The sequence below is a fragment of the Cyprinodon variegatus genome, unplaced genomic scaffold (genome assembly GCF_000732505.1).
Source record: "Cyprinodon variegatus isolate N-32 unplaced genomic scaffold, C_variegatus-1.0 Scaffold293, whole genome shotgun sequence".
In the NCBI taxonomy this organism is placed as follows: domain Eukaryota; kingdom Metazoa; phylum Chordata; class Actinopteri; order Cyprinodontiformes; family Cyprinodontidae; genus Cyprinodon; species Cyprinodon variegatus.
This window is the reverse complement of record NW_015150746.1, coordinates 188,762-206,153: the sequence shown is the minus strand read 5'-3', so window position 1 is coordinate 206,153 and position 17,392 is coordinate 188,762. Positions and strand designations below refer to the sequence as shown.

Below are 17,392 nucleotides of genomic sequence, written 5' to 3'. Positions count from 1 at the left end.
GGATGAAAATTTCTAAAGCCGAAATGTTTGTGGCATAGAGCTTGGCAGGACAAAAAAAGAAACAGAGGATCTGTGGTAGCGGTGTGCGGCGGCATCGAGTTTCAGGACTGCTTATAGCTCTTATGAAAGGCAAGAACAATAGCTACAGCTTTACACTCAGCTGTTGGGTTTTATGCCTAATACCACATGTTGGACCGTGTTCCTGTGCACCTACAGCACAAGTTGTGCTCTCAATCATCGCTCAGATCCTTACAGAGCTAACACTCATTCCTCTGCTCCACAGGGGAGTTTTAAGGCTAGTATTTGAAAATAGCTGACTTCTAAGGAGACCAGTTTATTCAGGAAACTTTAAGAAGAATATTACATGTTACACACGCCGCACATCAGGGATCAGTCCACATACCTGCTGGAGGTCCAGACCACCCTGGGTGACTGAATACAGAGGGTGGGGGGCAAATTCTGATGCGTCAAAAACCTAAAAAAGCACAGAAACAAATGAGAGAGCTACAAAGACATTTTATTACACTGCAAAAAGTATTCACTTGAAGCGTTTTACATTATGTCACATTGTAAAATGAAGCTTTATAATAATTGGAATGCTTTCTTCCTGACACCTTTCTTTAAAGGTCAACATTTTTGAGGGCATTGCTGATTGTTGTCTTGCCACATTCTTGCACCTGAGCTGCGGATTCTGCAGCTCCTCCACTTTCCTCTTTGTTGTTTGTTCTTCCATTTTGTTCATCTATAGTCCTTAAAAAACCTGTGAGGCCTTTACATACAGCTGTAATTATACTAATTAGTTAATTTTACAAATAAGGCAACTAGAGTGGTCTAGGGGTATAAGGGCAAAGTGGGATTAACATTCAAATAATAGAACAATATAATCTTTTTTTTTTACTCATTTAAACCTTTCCACAGTTCTTCACAGTTATGAATTGCTTTGCTTTGATCTTCCACGTTAAATCCCAATATAATACATTAGGATTTGAGCATTTAACCTGACAAGATGCAAAAGAAATCAGCAAACAGAAAAAAAAAACAAAGACAGAGGCAGACCAAAAATACAACGCTTATGCATTATGTAAATATTAGCTCAGAGAGCGAATAAGTGGAAGAGAATCTGTGAGAAATAGTTGGAAATGTGAATAATGAATAGAAGCCTTAAATATTTAGTTTACTCTAGGCTGTTGCAACATATCAAATTTGGTGTGCGATGGCCTGCATTTCTGACACTTTCACACACATAACAGGCTTATAGGCTATGACTCATTCCAGAGACACTTCCCCAGCCTATTTCATTTCCCTCCTTTATGCATCCTTATCATGGTGCAGCCTTCATTAAAGCCTCCTCTCGGTGGCCGACGTAGTGCCCCGGGTTTAATTTTATTGCCTATTATGAGGAATATCAAAAACACAGAGCCATTCTGTCAATTGACTTGAGTCTGAAGCAGCACAAACTGTGTCAGGACTGCTGACAGCTATGCAAAGTATCTGGCTACTGCTGTAGCCAGAGGAGACGGCAGGCCTCCAGACTCACTTGCTAATCTTGTGACTAGCTCCATGGGAGGGGGGTGGGCAGGGGATATCTGCCCCTTTTCAAACAGCAGCATCTTTAGAGCTTCAACACTCAAAAAATGTATGCTACAACCCACTAGCGACCTGTGATAAGATTGTTGTCTACAACAGGTGTACTTAAAGAATCAGATGAAAAGGAATAATGCCATGATTCTATAGGAAGGCTAGGGGAAAACTAGAAATATTTTACATGCTCTGTAATAACACATGTTTCCATCCAAAGACAAGATAAAAATACAAAACCCTAACCCTTTATTAATATCATTGGCTCACCTCTAACCTTTTTATGTTCTCCTTTTTATGCTCTGTTTTACTGCCCGGAAATAATTACTTTCAGAGCAGTTCTAACCCAAATAAACCGCAAAAAACACAAGACTCAAAGTACTGTTTTTGTATTTTTTTAATTACTTCTTTCATTAATTAATTAAAATCCAAAACACAGATTGGCATTGTTTCCTTAGTCATTAGGAAGGCTAATCCAAAGGGGAAAAAAAGATGCCATAACTTTGACAGGGCCTACAATGTATCATGCAGAATCAACCTTAAAGCTTTTAAATGTTATCCAGCTTTTCCTTAATTGGAATTAAGCCCAAACACTATTTTACTGGATTCATGCATGAGTAATCATGAGTTCTGCTCTCTGAGTAGTAGGGTCTCCCTGACTTGGAAATATTATCGATCATCAATGTCCAACATAGGAAAGCATGTACCCGCCCCAAAAGCAACAACCCTGACCTCCCAGTGCCTGGCAAGTAAACAAACATCTACTTTCCCATTAGTGAGCGATGGTTTATGGCAGAGCACCATTATTTCTCCTCAAAAAGTTAAAATAAGGGGACTCTTTTAGCACTCTGTCTGCACAGTGACAGCAACGGCTAATGTTGTAGCTAATGTTGTGTGAAAGTGTGTTTTTGACTCCCCAGGATAAAGACTTTGTTTAGCCCTACAGGAACCAAATCGCCTCAAGCGGCATGATATGATGATGTCATTAAATAGGCAACACCTATATGGGAAGAGGCGGCATCCCAATGAAGGTGCTTACTTCCTGGTTGCAAGAAAGGACATATTTCATAAAAAATGAATACTCTGTCAATTAATACTTCATTATCTATATTCCTATAGTAAACTTTGAGAGACTTTCAAAAAAAGCGCAATATACAGAGAGTAGAAATACAAATTGTAGAACTTTGGTATCCATGCCATATGCAATATCAATGCTATACAGTATTGGATTTCTTAAGAGTATTTTGGGGGGAATTAACATGTAAAACTCCTCTTTTACACAGAGTACAGGAAATGCAACAGCCCAAATAGCATACAATAAAATTATTTTTCTTTCTTTCTTTCTTTAGCACTGTTTTTTGAATAGTAGTTATTTTGTTTCCTAGTTTTCAGTAGGAAGTACTGTATGTGTGCTTGTTTGTATTTTGGTTTAAGAACTTTAAGAGGTAAAAAATTATGGCTACATTTAAAAAAATTTGTACCAAATGAGTCTGCTAATCTAGTAGTACTTAGCAGAGGAGGACATTTTCAAATTAAGTGAACTTTTTTTTTTTTTAAAGGGGCAGTCAAGAATAAGACCTGGTTAATAAATTAGAATATGCTGATTACAGCCCTTGTATTTTTAAGAAAGAAGTCTCATAATTTTTCCAGTGATTTAATCTATGGCCAAAAACCTCCAACAGCTGTTTTAAAATAGGCTGATTTTACATCAAACAGATTTATTAAAGCCAGTTTTAATTGGGACTGACTTTCTGTGAACCACAGTCTGAACTCATGTTATGTTATGTTATTGTGAGGATCTGATCAGATGTTCACAGCCAGTTAACATTCTATTGCTTACCTGGTTTCCGGCAATGAGCAGAGCAGCTGGTGATAGGCTCGGTCGATAGGGAATAGTGGCACCTTTTGGTGGAGACTAAGGAGTAAAANATATATATACATATATATATATATATATATATATATATATATATATATATATATATATATATATATATATATATATATATATATATATATATATATGTTTGTGTAACAATGGGTATTGACACATGCATTGAATTTTATCTGAATATAAAGGAAGCTGAATTTATTTTACTGCTTCATGCTGCATCAATCATAGAAATGCATTTGTGCTAAAAACTGAACTGTCTTTACAGCTGTTCAACAAGCAGCCTATGTCACAGCCTAAAGAAGGTAAACCATAATAGTTAATTGAAAGGCTGATTCATCACAAACTGATACTGAGCCATGTGATCTGATGGTGTTGATCTAACATGTTTTCTCATTTCTAAAGTCAGAGCAATAATTACCTAATGTAGGATATATTAGAGCACTTCTTGCTTCGCTCTTGATGAGCTATAAAAAGATGACTAATTATCTACAGGACTCAGCACTTACCCTACCCGATAGAGATACTACTACATGCTTTATTGATCATAGTATTGCTGTGGTTCATTGGTCAGCATACTGACCTGAGCTAAATTCCATAGAGAAACTATGTAGTATTGTCAAGAGGCTCTTAAGTGCCCTTTTAAAGCAATGCTGTTTCTCTTACCATCTCAAGGGATGCTGTACAGTACTGTATATATACTTTTCTATAGTATATATACTTTTTTATAGGTTGACTTCTCTCTCATTAGTCATATGTGTTATTATTTTCTTGCGAATTTACTTTGGGGTTTTAATTTGTTGCATTTCACAATAATCAAAATTAATATAAATAAACTTTTCTAGAAAATGACTCTAATCTAAGTTAAGTCACCGGTGTTCATGTACAATGCTACTGTTAAGAAACAAGGTATTAGAAAGAAATGCAAAAACATGCTGGAGGCATTTGCATTTATACTGATCCTTACTATTGCGCTTACCGGTATTTTATTTTATTTTTACAATTTTAGGGATTTACTGACAAAACACAGCAATAAATGTAATATGTGGATAAAAGTTGATTTTTATTATGGGTCATGCAAAATTAAACTCTGCAGAGGCGTTGCTTTTGGCTTAGACTAAACATCCAATGACATGCAGACATTTCAAGATGAAATTATTTAAATACGGATAAAAGAAGGAGATTACAAAGCATATATGATGTTGTGCTTCTTATAAGGCCTCTGTGGTGTTGATGATGCGGATTTTAGTTGGAAATGTGGAGCAGTCACAAAAAATGCTTTGTATAACTTTGCATAATTTAAATGTAGAGAGCCAAAAGCAAGATGCCCCTGGAACAGAATTCTAATGAAAGTTACAAGCCTTTGAAGAAAACTGGTTCAAACTAGCAATTAGTCAGTCAGGTCCAGCTGCAATGCTAAGACAAAAAGAGGCTTGTGCCTCCATTAACACACAGGGAGAAAACAGAGCTTGGGGTTGTTTTTCCTTTTATCTGCCCTGTAGATTTTACAAGAGAGCTGTTGTCTAAAGGTATACAGAATTTGCTGCAGGCCACTTTGTTTCCTATGAGCAGACCGCTGCCGTTTAGGAGCAGAGCATTAAACTCAGAGCCAGACATTCCCCTCCATGTCCAAAAAAAGGAGATATTTGCTCCTTTGCTATTGTGTGACAACCATATATAAGGACTGTCACTGTAGCTGTTCCAACTTTAATGCAGCACACTCTTAGGAATTATAACATAAAAAAGAGGTCTTGCTACCAGTTAAAATATGTGAACAATTGCTGCAGTTGGATAAGTAGCTATAAGGGGTAACTCCAAAACTGCATGTCCACAGCAGCAGTTACCCTCCTACTGCTGCTGCAGGAAGCTGTGCTAAGTATGAGTAGCGAGAAGAAGAGTGTGCCTCCTACCTCCAGGATTACTGTGCAGATGAGCTTGACACACTGGATTACAGAGTCCTGATTCCCCGATATCGTAACACCTCGCTCAGTAGAGTTTGGCAGCAAATCCCCCGCCACCTGAATCTGAGCTCCTGTGTTCTGCAAATGACACAGGGTATAAAAAGATTAGCCTGATTGAGGAGATAAGGCCATTCGTGATGACTCTGCCATGACTTTCCTCTTTGCTTTGACTGGATTTGGGGAAGGAGACCAAAAGCATCGTCACTGTATCACAAGGAAAAAGTCATCAATGTTTAAAAGATGTTTAGTCATATACCCAACTTATGGTTCAAACATTGAATGATTTAAATGAATATATATATAAAGTTAAAACATGTTTGCTTAAATACTCAAAACACATGAGTAACTATAACATTAAATAAAATCAATTTTACATCTTTTTATTGCAATATATTTAATTCATAAATCATTTGACCAGTGGTGTGCCATATCAATGTTCATTTATTGTATAGCACTTCCAAACAGCACTAGAGGGCATGGGGGAAATTTTTATCTGTGTTCACTGAAGATAATTGAATTAAAACTAAAAATACTTTGCTTTGAACTTACCAATAAACCAAACATTTTAGGAAAGATCAAGTGAATTTCATTTAAGCACAGAAAAGGGGCATTATTAGTAATGACATCACTTAAGTTTTTATATAATTTGTAGAGGAAAAACACAAGGCAAAAGTAACCCAGCTGCAGCTTAAGATTTTTTTCCCCTACTGCTTTTTTTGTGAGACTTGGAGGAGATGTAATCATCTTTAAAATGACTAGCTGGGTATTCTAGCTGGTTAGACGTTACTGTACAGTAGCTCAATAGGAAAAAAACTACTCAAGATTTAGGCTTTATCTTTAAGCTCAGTGTCAACATAACTAAGTATTGTTAAGAACTGCATTAGGTGCACTGAACTGCATTGGAGGAGATAAGGAGCTGATAAAGCTCCTAATGTGATATGGATGCAACCCTCAACAGTGTAGTCAACAAAAACATTTCAAATTAATACTGGGAATATTGAGAAAGACACATACAATGACCCAAGGATGACTCCTGTGAGAAAAAGCTCTGGGAACCAAAAGGAAACAAGGGGAGATAACTTTGGCTTTCAGACACTGATTTCTGAAAGCCTTCACAAATAGAAATAATCGTAAAATAGTCCTGCAGTAATTGGGCAAGAGGTTTGGATACACCCTGGCAGGGATGGGAATCGAAAACCGGTTCCTGTTCAGAACCGGTTCCGTGTGTTCCAATTCCATGGTACACGATTCTCTTAACGGTTCCAGGCAGCACCAGAGCCTAGGGCCGGGAAGCACATCTTACGTCACGTTTTTTACGCAAGTTACGCAGACGGCATTTAGAAAGCAAGTACGACGTGACCAGGCGTAAGTAGAGTTGGGAATTGATAAGATTTTCATAATTTTGATTCCCTTATCGATTATGTGAAACGATTCGATTCCTTATAGATTCTCTTATTGATTCCGTTGAAACGATTCGATTCCTTTTAATTCTCTCATCAATTCAGCTCAGAGGCTGGCAGCTCCCGGTCTCTGCCTTCTGTTTTCGCCGAGGCAGGCAGACATAGAATGTCCCAGGTGAAGGTAGACGAATGTCACCGTGCACTTACCAAGTTCATTGTTTCACAGAATTGATAAGAGAATCAATAAGAGAATTAACAAGAAATCAAATCGTTTCACAGAATGGATAAGGGAATCGGAATCCTGAAAATCTTATCAATTCCCAACCCTACACCCTGGACAGAATTCCAGTCATCACAATCATTATAGAAAAGTTTGTAGTGTTTTGATGGACAATTTTTAGCTTTCTTATCTCTAACTAGTAATTCACCATCTCCCCTGCATTTACAATCCCACTTCTACAAAGTTTTGCCATGTTAAGTATTCCCACTCCTAATGTAGGGAAAATCCTGATCCCACGACAGCCATGTTGAGGAAAGAGATATCTTCATACATGGCTGCATGCTCTACCTCTAAGCCACCACCTCACTCTTGTGAAACCTTTATAATAATGAAACATGATCTAGACAACCATGGGAAACCTGTTGACTTGAAAGGAGTCTCTAAGACATCCAATCACCTCACAAGTAAAGCAAATGACTGTTCTCTCAGTGCTGTATGAAAGCATATGCTACTGCATGCTGCCCCCTTTTTCCTGTTCCTCTGTTCAGGTTCTGGGGCTACATCCAAGCATTTACACTATGCCACTGATACCAACACCTTCCAATATAGTTTTGTCCAAACCTGCTAATAATTGCAGCGTTGTAGGCCAACAGTGCTTATATTCACTAGTAACAGGCGAAGGGGGGACATATCATGAACAGCTCCCCAATCAAAAACAGGTCAACGCAGAGATACACAATAGTGAGAATTGACTGTAGGAGTAGGCTGAAGCATCTATAGAGCACCTATGCATCCACAGGTGCAGAATGCAAACTAGATGCAGAGAGGCACTGATCGGGATTCAAAGCCAGCACCTTCATGGTAAAAGATTACATTGCAAAAATGGTCCCACAGTGCAGCTCTATAACTAGTTATTCAAAATCCATAAATTAAACTATTATAAGTCTCTTGCCTTTTAATGTGAAACTCAACATAAACTGAAATTCTAAGACATTATTTTTCTATTTGCATGTTACTCCCTCAACTAGAAGGACTTTAGCCAAGAAGCAGAAGAATGAAACAAAAATGAAGCTTTCTAGCCTCCAGCTGCAGTCTGACACACATTTTCAAAAACTGGTTTGTTTTTTACATATTTCATATGTTTTGTGCAGTAGATACATTTCTCACCTCTCTGATCTCTTTTATCTTCGCGCCTCCTTTCCCAATGAGAGAGCCACATTGGCTGGCAGGGATGACCAGCCGAAGAGTGACTGGAGGCTTGGAGCTTATGGTGCCGTTGGCTACCAGTGCATTCAGGTCCTGCAGAGAGATTTTGTGGAAAGAAAGGGTACACGAATGATAAACAGCAGAAAGGAGCAAATAAGAGGCAGAAACCGTTTCCAGAAGCAACCCTCCAATAACAAAAAAAGCCTGTGGTATCCATTTGGGACAAGCCATATATAGTACCAGGTAAAGGCAACCAAGCAGCTGCTTTAATTGAATTTGTGCTTGACTTCATATGTGCAGGAAGAGGCGTTCCCAGGAGGCTCGGAAAGAATCTGGTCTCTCTTCTTGTTGTCTTTCATGACATTTTTAACATGTATTTCAATTGTAGAACTTTTAACAAAAGAAGAAACTGTAACAGAACTTCAGACTTTGGGGAAAAAGGGATCTGAACAAATCTGATGACTGAGATTGAATCTATGAAGAACATTTTAGAAGCTGACTGCAATTCTTTACCTATAGTTATTGATGACAGAACAAGCAGTTCCTCTGCCTTTAGTCAGTTAAATTAGCCACTGGTGGAAATAAAGGCTGCAATTACTTGCCACTCACGGTAAAAAAAAATATATATATATATATTGTATTAAAAAAATTACATTATTAGAGCTTGATTTAAAAAAAAAAAAAAAAAAAAAAAGAAAACAAAACAAAACTCTGTGCTCCAAGACTTTGGTTGATTAATATGACCTTTGTTGTTTTTCCATGACAAAAACAAAGAAAAACACAGTTTTCTTTGTTCATATGAATCAGAATACCAAAAAGTAAGTCTGACAGGCTTTATAAAAGTTTAAACACTGATGGGAATAATCATAATTGTGATATCATGTAGATAAACAGACATATAACAGTAGAAATACATACAAGTAGCATGTGACTGAATTTAGCATTGATATGGAGCTTAAGCGGAAATTCAACCTAGAAGACTTTTTATCAGCCTAACCTAGAATACCTGCTGACTTCCCTCGCTCAAGCTTCAACAATTGAAAACAGACTGCTCCCTCTTTAAAGCCAATCATTTCTCATGACACACTTCATTAAGACAAAGGTCCAGCTTCCCCATGCAGCGCTTCAGCTGAACTTTGACCTTATAACATTTTGAGGAGCTTCAGTAGCAGTACCATTGTTACGAATATCAGATTTATAGTCCCCACACTGACCAGATATCAGAATCTGTGCTTAAATGTCAGCCAAACCCATTTGCACAGGGACAGATAAGATCTTTCAATAAACCAAACATGACCCTCCACATATCTGACTAAATAACCATTAAAAAATATTTTCATTAACTTCAGACCGAACTATTCAATTATATTAAACTGCACTTGCAATATTCACCACTGTTCAGCCCCATTTAAAGTTTTCCTCGGAGCGCCCAGCTTGCTTGGACTCACAATGAGTGATGAGATATCCAAGGCCATGTACGATACACCAGACCTGTCCTTCAAAACTGGCAAAAAGAAAGCTGCATTTGTGGGCTGCATAAGGAGGAGTCCGAACAGGCTTTGGTGTCACACTATGATGTAATCGGCCTACAAATCTTTCTTAATTATTCATCCAGGCTCATGACAACTTACAGCATATTGTCTTCTGCCGGGGTCTGAGCTCCAAAGAATTAATTTTCCTTCATGTCAATAACATTTTTCTAATTGCTTCTTTTCTCTGTGTGAGTCTCCCCAGATTTAGTTACTGCTGCACTATGTACAAACAATTGAAGAAAAGCATAAAATTAGCAGGGTTTCTTTTATATTAAAGGAAAAGAAATTAGTTCTAGCATAAAAAATACTTTTTTTATAATAATAATAATAAAATAAATCAGTTAAGCTGAATGAGTCTCTCTTTTCAGGCACAGATGTATTTTTTACCTCTTACATTCTAGCTGTATTGATTTGTTGGAAGGTGGTGCTTTAATTTGTGTCCATGGTGGTACCATTACATTGTGCAAGTTGCCATAGTAATTCAGTATAGCAAAGGTGAACCACATACTGTGTAAGTCTGTTACAACAAAGAGTTGAGCCAAAAGTTATCTCCATAAGTTTTGAATTTACAGCATTTGGTAAAAAAACAAAACAACTTTCATTCTTCTTTGAGGTTGCTTGATTATTTCACATCACATTTATAAGTAAATACATTTAATTAACTGTTTATAAAACAAACCAACACAAGGGGCTGTTTTATTGTAAAGTAGAAGGAAAATGCTTTAAGTACTTTAAATTCTTTAAGAATCTAAAAATGTTAATGTCAGTTATTTTCCAGTCTTTTTTTGTAAGTTTTCCTCTAAGCTAAAGTTTAATTTAAGTCTCATCACACCAGAGCAAAATTTTCCATGTTTCTTCTGCTGCTGCTTCTACAGAGTAACAAAGGTCCTCTGCTCCGTTTTCTAGACTCTTTCGATTGATGACCTTGTTTTTGTCAGAGAGACACATGTCCAGGAAGGATAGACCTGATGATCCTGCAGACATATTTGTTTGTTGTAGTTGGGACCTATCCTGTTTGTGAATGGGCCAAACCTCACAGTGATGGACATAAACAAAACTGACAGAGTATTAGAAGTGTAGACGATGGGTTGTATCATGTTTAAGTCTAAAGTGTCCTCCATACCTTATTTAGGAATTTCGTCAATGTGGGACAGTAAAGGATATTTATTCTTCCAGTTGACTGTATCTATATCTTGGCCTCACAAATTATGGAAAATAACACAAAATCAGGAAAATTTCCCTTTCACTAACAGGAAACTCTTGACACAGCTAGCAAATCTCTACAAATACTAGTTAAAAAAACTAAAAAAGGCTAAAAAAGACTTGCCTAATGCTAGTATCTAAAAAAGGAAGTAAAAATGCAGACTTGTATTTCGTTTTAATTTTAAACTGTTTGCTCTGTACTGTCTTTGAGGTTTAAACACTTAATATGTAAATTTACTACCCTACCTTCAAATAGGTATGAAAATAGAGGACTTTTTTTTTCCTTTAACTGTTTGTGTTTGTTCCAGTTTTCTGTGAATTTAAACGAGTTCGACTCATGACGGGGACAGCTGCGGATGCGTACCCTTGAGGGAGTTTTACTCGTGAACGAAAACACACAACATTTTTAATAACTTTGAACTTTAAGTTTAAAGGGATGTTTGATGAGCCTGTTGTGCCTCACTGCTCCGTGTCTATATTTAGTGAGACGGATCAGGGTCTATTGACGTCTCGTCTCATTAGATGATGAACACGCACCTCCTTCCTTCCCATCATAACACTCTGAGTTACATTTTCTTGATTTGATCTAAATCTTATATCTCTATAACCTAAAAATCCTGATTTTATGTTAAATTAAGGCTCTTGAAGCAAAGGTGACAGCTATTGCAAGCCATTCTAATCTATAGCTAATCTATGGTATGCATTGGAGGGATCTTCATAGTGAATATGTTTATTCAGGTTACTGAGTGTTTTATTATTGCTCAACAGCAAAATAAGAGTAATGAATTAGCTAGTACTGCACTGTAAAAAAAAGACAGAAAGAAGGGTATATTTTAATAATTGGTATGAAAAACTTAAGATTTTTGTCTTTTGTTTTTAATTAAAGGTGTCGGGCATTCAATAACCCAACAATACAGTGTAGACAGCAAACAGTGGGCAGTGGCAGAGCATTGCCATGGAAACTCAGGAGTTTCAGGGATGCAATAAGGTGAATGTGAAAGATATGTAATAAAAACCACACAGTGCTCCTGTAGTGTGTGTATTTTAACTGGAGGATGTCGACCATGGTATTTGTTTACTTGTCAGTAGATGCTGAGAGACCTAACCTTAGGGGAGATTTTCCCAAATTAATTAATGAAGTGATGGACTGTCACCATTCTGTGAAGCTGTATGCCTGGTTTATGCTCAGAAACTAGGTTGTCGGTGTGTGTGTTGCAGTTAATGCAGATATGCCCCCCCACCTTCCACAGACAATCAGGTGCACCTCCCCAAAATTGTAGGTGACCGCAGACAGTGGCGCAGATAGTGTTGCAGGGAGGAGAGGAAGGAGGCCTCTGAACGGTCAATTCTACATCCACTCTACACTATGTGTATTTCCTGTTTGGTACCTAATGGCAGAAACTCTGGCTGTAGTGCCGTCCACAACGCCTCGCACACTTCTGACACTATCCCAGGAACCATACAGGATGCTAGTTTGCAGCTCTGTGTGACGGTCTTTTGGTTTCCACCTGAAGCCTAAACACGCAGCGCCACGGCCATTCTTTCGGGAACACTCACGGGTAAACTGTGTTTCGTCCGGTGTTGGATGAGGGTTTGTAGACGATGAAGAAACTTGTCGAACCAACACACAGACACCCACAATCCTAGCTAGTTCATGATTGTCCTCTAGCTGCGTTTTCAGCCAAAATGAACATGTGTTACCTTATGATTTTGGTATGGAAAACCCCAATGTGATCTCTATACAAAAGTTCAGATTTATTTCTATATTTTACATCTACACCCTTACAGTAGCCGGATAAAAGAATGCAAAAATTAGTTTGGCATTTAGCAACCACAAAATGGAATAGTTTACATGGATTTCGTGTGAAAAAGTACCATCCACTGTACTTCTGAAATGAATTGTTGAAGGCGTTTCTTTTTCAGCCTCCGTCAGTCTCAGCTCATACATCATGCTGTGCTTAGAAACGCACAATGCTTGTCCTCTCCTTCACATATAAAATTCAGGTAAAAAAAAATATTATTTTAGATATTACAGACCTTATTGTTAATATCAACAAACACCTGTGTTATATTTTTAAGTTTCTACTCACTGAAGGTCAGTTTTGAGTTCTTTATAGACACAGCTCCTCTGCTCCTCAGATGGCACTGCTGTGTTAGTTTTCAGGTGTAGCCATTTTGGGAGGGGCATTGAAAAATGCATTGTTTTACTTATATGAATGGTGGATTTTATCTTTTGTCTTCTTATTTTTGCTTTCTTTAAAATGATACTTTTTCTATTGTGTTGGTTAAAAAAATTAGGATTTAATTTTCAAGGCACTGTACCTTGTTCCAAGTGTCTCTAATATGAATAAGTTTGATCTGTAAGGCGATATCTTGTTATAATGTACTGAATATAGCTTTGGTAACTTACCAGACTTTAAAAATACTTTTTATTTATTATGACTACGACTATGGCAAAATTTTCCTGCTAATGCACTCAGAAAATTAGTGCATTAGCAGTAATTTTTAGAGATGTGACACCCACCTCCTCCAGTTTGTATGTGATCATGGTGAAAGCTCTGAAAACGCTCTCTGTGGAGCCAGTGATGGTGATGATCCTCTCTGGACAGGAGCCTTCTGAGATGTTGACACGTGCACAGCTCTGTGGAGCAGACGGAAGAGGTCATTCCCACGTTACGTTTTTTTTTACATCTTAGGAGAATTTCAACTTAGAAAAGAGAAACCCCACCTCTTGTGTAAACGTAGATGAGTAATATCTGATAAGATAGCAGTATCCTGCATAAAGGAGGGGTCTGACTTGTTGTCTAGCTTCCACTACCCTATTTTGTTCATTTCTAAAAAAATTACCAAAATATCACAACTTTCTGCATCAGATGAGGCCTTCCCATATATTTCCCAAATCTTATTTAAATAGCAATCTTATTTATATTAATTCCAGTCTGTTACCTCTCTATCATTTTTCTCTTAGCTTTATTATATGTTTGTTTTGGGCAGCATTCAGGTTACACAGGGCAAGATCCTTGGATTCAATTTAATATTTCCAAAGCAAAGCAAATACAACTTTTATTTTTTATTCACATGCAAAAAAATCTGATTTACATCTTTCTTGTTAAGCTTTGTTAGCAGATGACCAGTAATTACACCACAATGAAAGGTTTTTGGATAGCTATTTTTATGTTTCAGGGTTAGCTTCTAAAGTAATAAATTGGTGGGAGTTAAACTATAAATATATGTTTTTAGTCACAGATCCATGTTTCTTAATGAAGATCCAAAGTTGTTAGATTTTCACTGTTTACACAATTTAATTTCTTAGTAATATCTTAGTCTTGTTAATTCTAGTGTAGTTCAAATGCCAAAAAGTACTTATCCAAACATAAAAGTCTAAAGGTGGCATAGTTGACAATCAGTGTTATAACTTCAAGATTTTATCGATTAAATGACCAAAAATTAAAGCTTTTGGCATTTTCCAAACTTGTTTTTTTTTTTTAGGAGATGCAAGTTGGAACAGTTAGTTTGACTGTTCCCTTGCAGCATGAAGGGTTGTCTTGGTTGCCAGCATGCCTGGGTTTCTTCAAGGCACTTTGGCTCCTTTGCACAGTCCAAAAGTATGCATATTTGGTTTACTGGTCTCTCTAAGTAGCCCTCAAGAGTGAGCATGTGCACACATGGCTATTTGTCCAGTGTGCCTCTGTGACTGCCAACCTGTGCAGACTGTGCCCAAATTACAGCATTAGATAGGCCTGACCCTAAGCCCTGCAACACAACAAGGACATAGACCATGGGTGCAGGATATTTAGCATTTAGGTAGAATGGAGTCACCAAATTGGATTTTGTTTGCTATCCTTAATAAAAACTTTAATTTAGACATTAAAGGCTTTTAAGTCCATGGAAATTCAAGCAATAATCTTAATGTACTTATTAAAATTCTGACTGGAAAAGGTTTTAAAAAATATAAACGGAAGATGAGACTAAATAAGATAGTCTAAAGACTCTGATCTCTACTGATTATTATGATATTTCTGGGTTTTTGAATGTTTTTCTTTTTCAAGGTAATTGTCCCCACTGTCATTTTAAAGTTTCAGGACATGGTTAAGAGTGAGGCTCTTAAAGAAACAACACTGCATGAGTGGATAGCTGGAAGGCTACCATGCTGACTGTTTCATTCTGCAGATCTGTAGAGCTGCATTGTCCAATGGCTTCACCGTTCCTCTGTTTATACTTCTGCCTCATAAAGCACAGCGTAAAACACTTTCAGTAGTGAAGGAATCAAAAATGCTGCCATGAGTGTCAGACTAATTACTTTTTAATACTGAGAGCTAACCAAGCGGTATTAGTTTTCCTGCACCCTTGAGATTCATAAAGAGAAAAATCAGGGGACAAGCACAGAAAAAAATGTTGGCTGTTTTAATTAAGAAAAGGAAAGGCGAAAGGGATTTGGCAAATTCTGCTTTGGGAGAGTGGAGAGAATAGGTTTAGATCAGAAATGTTTTATTATTACCCCAAAGGAATTTCAAGCAAGATATTTGTTAGGAACGCTTTTCACCTCCCTGTGAGACAGAGAAAGTATTAAAATGTGAATAAAAGTCACAGAGTAAAAGCTGCTCATTCAAGGACCTGCAGTCTGTGATCTGGCATAACCCAAAACATAAGGCTGTAGAGTTGGAAACAACGTTGTCAAAGAACAAATCATCAGATGTACTTTGATGTTCTAAATCGTGGACACTTTACCTCTTCTCGTATTCGCTTCACAGTTTCTCCTTTCTGAAAAAGACAAGATGAGGCGCAGCTTTAAAATAAGGAAAACATGATTCAGTATCAGCATAACAATGTCCCTGAACTCAAAGCATTCATATTCAACTCAAAGTAAAAATAAAAAAAAATCAATCAAGAAGTTCAATCTGCAGTGTATAAGGATAAAGGATTCATAAAGGCATAGTGAAATGATTTCCGTTAAATTACATGTAATTTAAATCACTACAGATTACAAGAAACAGTTCCCAAAGTATATATTTTCATCTGTTTGCTATAGCTCTAGAGGAAGTCATATTGGTAAACTACAGACATTATTTCTATGAGTTTCTTTGAACAGCTTTCATGCAACTCTTCATAAGTATCATTTTAAAAAAGTGCATGACATGCATTCTTCCTGTTAGACTCTCCCACCTGAGCAATGAATTTCTGCTGCTCCCCAAGATTTATCATGTGTCTCTTGACTGCATATCTCATTAATACTCTTTTGTTCCATGTCTAAGTAGGCATACAGTTGTGCCATTGTCCTTCTTATGACCAATAATGGACTGAACCGTCCTTTACAAAACTGTTTAGAAATCTTTATCGGTGCAAAACTGTGAAACCAATGTATCATGCCTCCACTTTGCACTTATTGACAAAAAAAAGCAGGACACTGTAAATCCATTCTGCTTTAAAAACTTTGTTGTGTGAGCACCTGCGAGGCAAAAACAGTATTTATGACAGATTTGTGTCACAGACTCCTTGTTTTTTTTCTGACTACCTCTTTTCCTCCATTTCACTTTGTATGGGGTAAAGTCCTTCCAAGCTATTCACACCTCATAGTCTGATTCTGTCCATAAAGATCAACAAATGCATCATCTAACAGCTCAACAAATGTGTCATTTTTTTTTGTTCCCAGAAATATATATATTTGCAATATATTTGTTGGTCCGTAATTGATGCGGAAGAGATTATTGTTATGGTGAGGTGGGAAGGGTGGAGACGTTCTCTATCAGCACAACTATTTCACATCGAGTTCTTCACTCTGACAATGTGCACTTTGCAGACCAGAATCATCTTCCTCTCACTTTATATCCACCCCTCTCTTCTTTCGTAGTTGATAGGGTTTCCTGCCACTTCTCATCCATTGTGACGTCTTTTCTTTCCAATTACCTGGATATATTTTTTTCTTTTCATCCCAATGATGCCTTTTAAGAGTTAAACTCAGAGGGGAGCAGCTGAAGTAGCACACCACCGACTCACCTTTCCTGGCAGACGTTAAAAGTGCCCACAAGGGGCCAACGCTAATACGTCTTTGGAGCTCGGTTTCAACAAGAGGCTTGTGGTCAATGGACTAATGGTTTTGTTTGATGGATTACTGTGGTGCTTTATGGGAGGAGTAGATGGGGTATAGAGAGGGTTGGATGGAGGCAATTATATTTTGGTTGGGGATATTCAGAGTGACAGCTGGTTGTTGCTGGGTTTTGGTGAAACAAAACAAAGTCTATATGTAGAGAAATGTTTTTCAAGGATTTCAGTTTCAATCAAGGGTTCCAATTTAGTTTGGAAATTATTTCAATTTGAAGGCATTTTTCCAGCTCTAAAAACATGGATCTCACAGAGACGTCAAGCATAAATAAAGCTTTAACTTCTTGTCTTATTATCCTTTA

The 17,392-nt window shown here is 37.3% G+C and overlaps 1 protein-coding gene across 2 annotated transcripts in view; it reads right to left on the bottom strand.

Annotated features, from left to right (window-relative positions):
• LOC107090405 (poly(rC)-binding protein 4-like) overlaps window positions 1-17,392 on the bottom strand; it is a 51,941-nt gene that overhangs the window by 14,849 nt on the left and 19,700 nt on the right. For both annotated transcript variants that reach the window (XM_015383768.1, XM_015383769.1), the window contains exons 4-9: window positions 15,720-15,752; window positions 13,516-13,632; window positions 8,218-8,349; window positions 5,380-5,508; window positions 3,419-3,493; window positions 404-475 (exon numbers count right to left, since the gene is read on the bottom strand). In XM_015383768.1, the coding sequence (XP_015239254.1) occupies window positions 404-475; window positions 3,419-3,493; window positions 5,380-5,508; window positions 8,218-8,349; window positions 13,516-13,632; window positions 15,720-15,752 (558 nt within the window). The remainder of the gene's footprint in view (window positions 1-403; window positions 476-3,418; window positions 3,494-5,379; window positions 5,509-8,217; window positions 8,350-13,515; window positions 13,633-15,719; window positions 15,753-17,392) is intronic.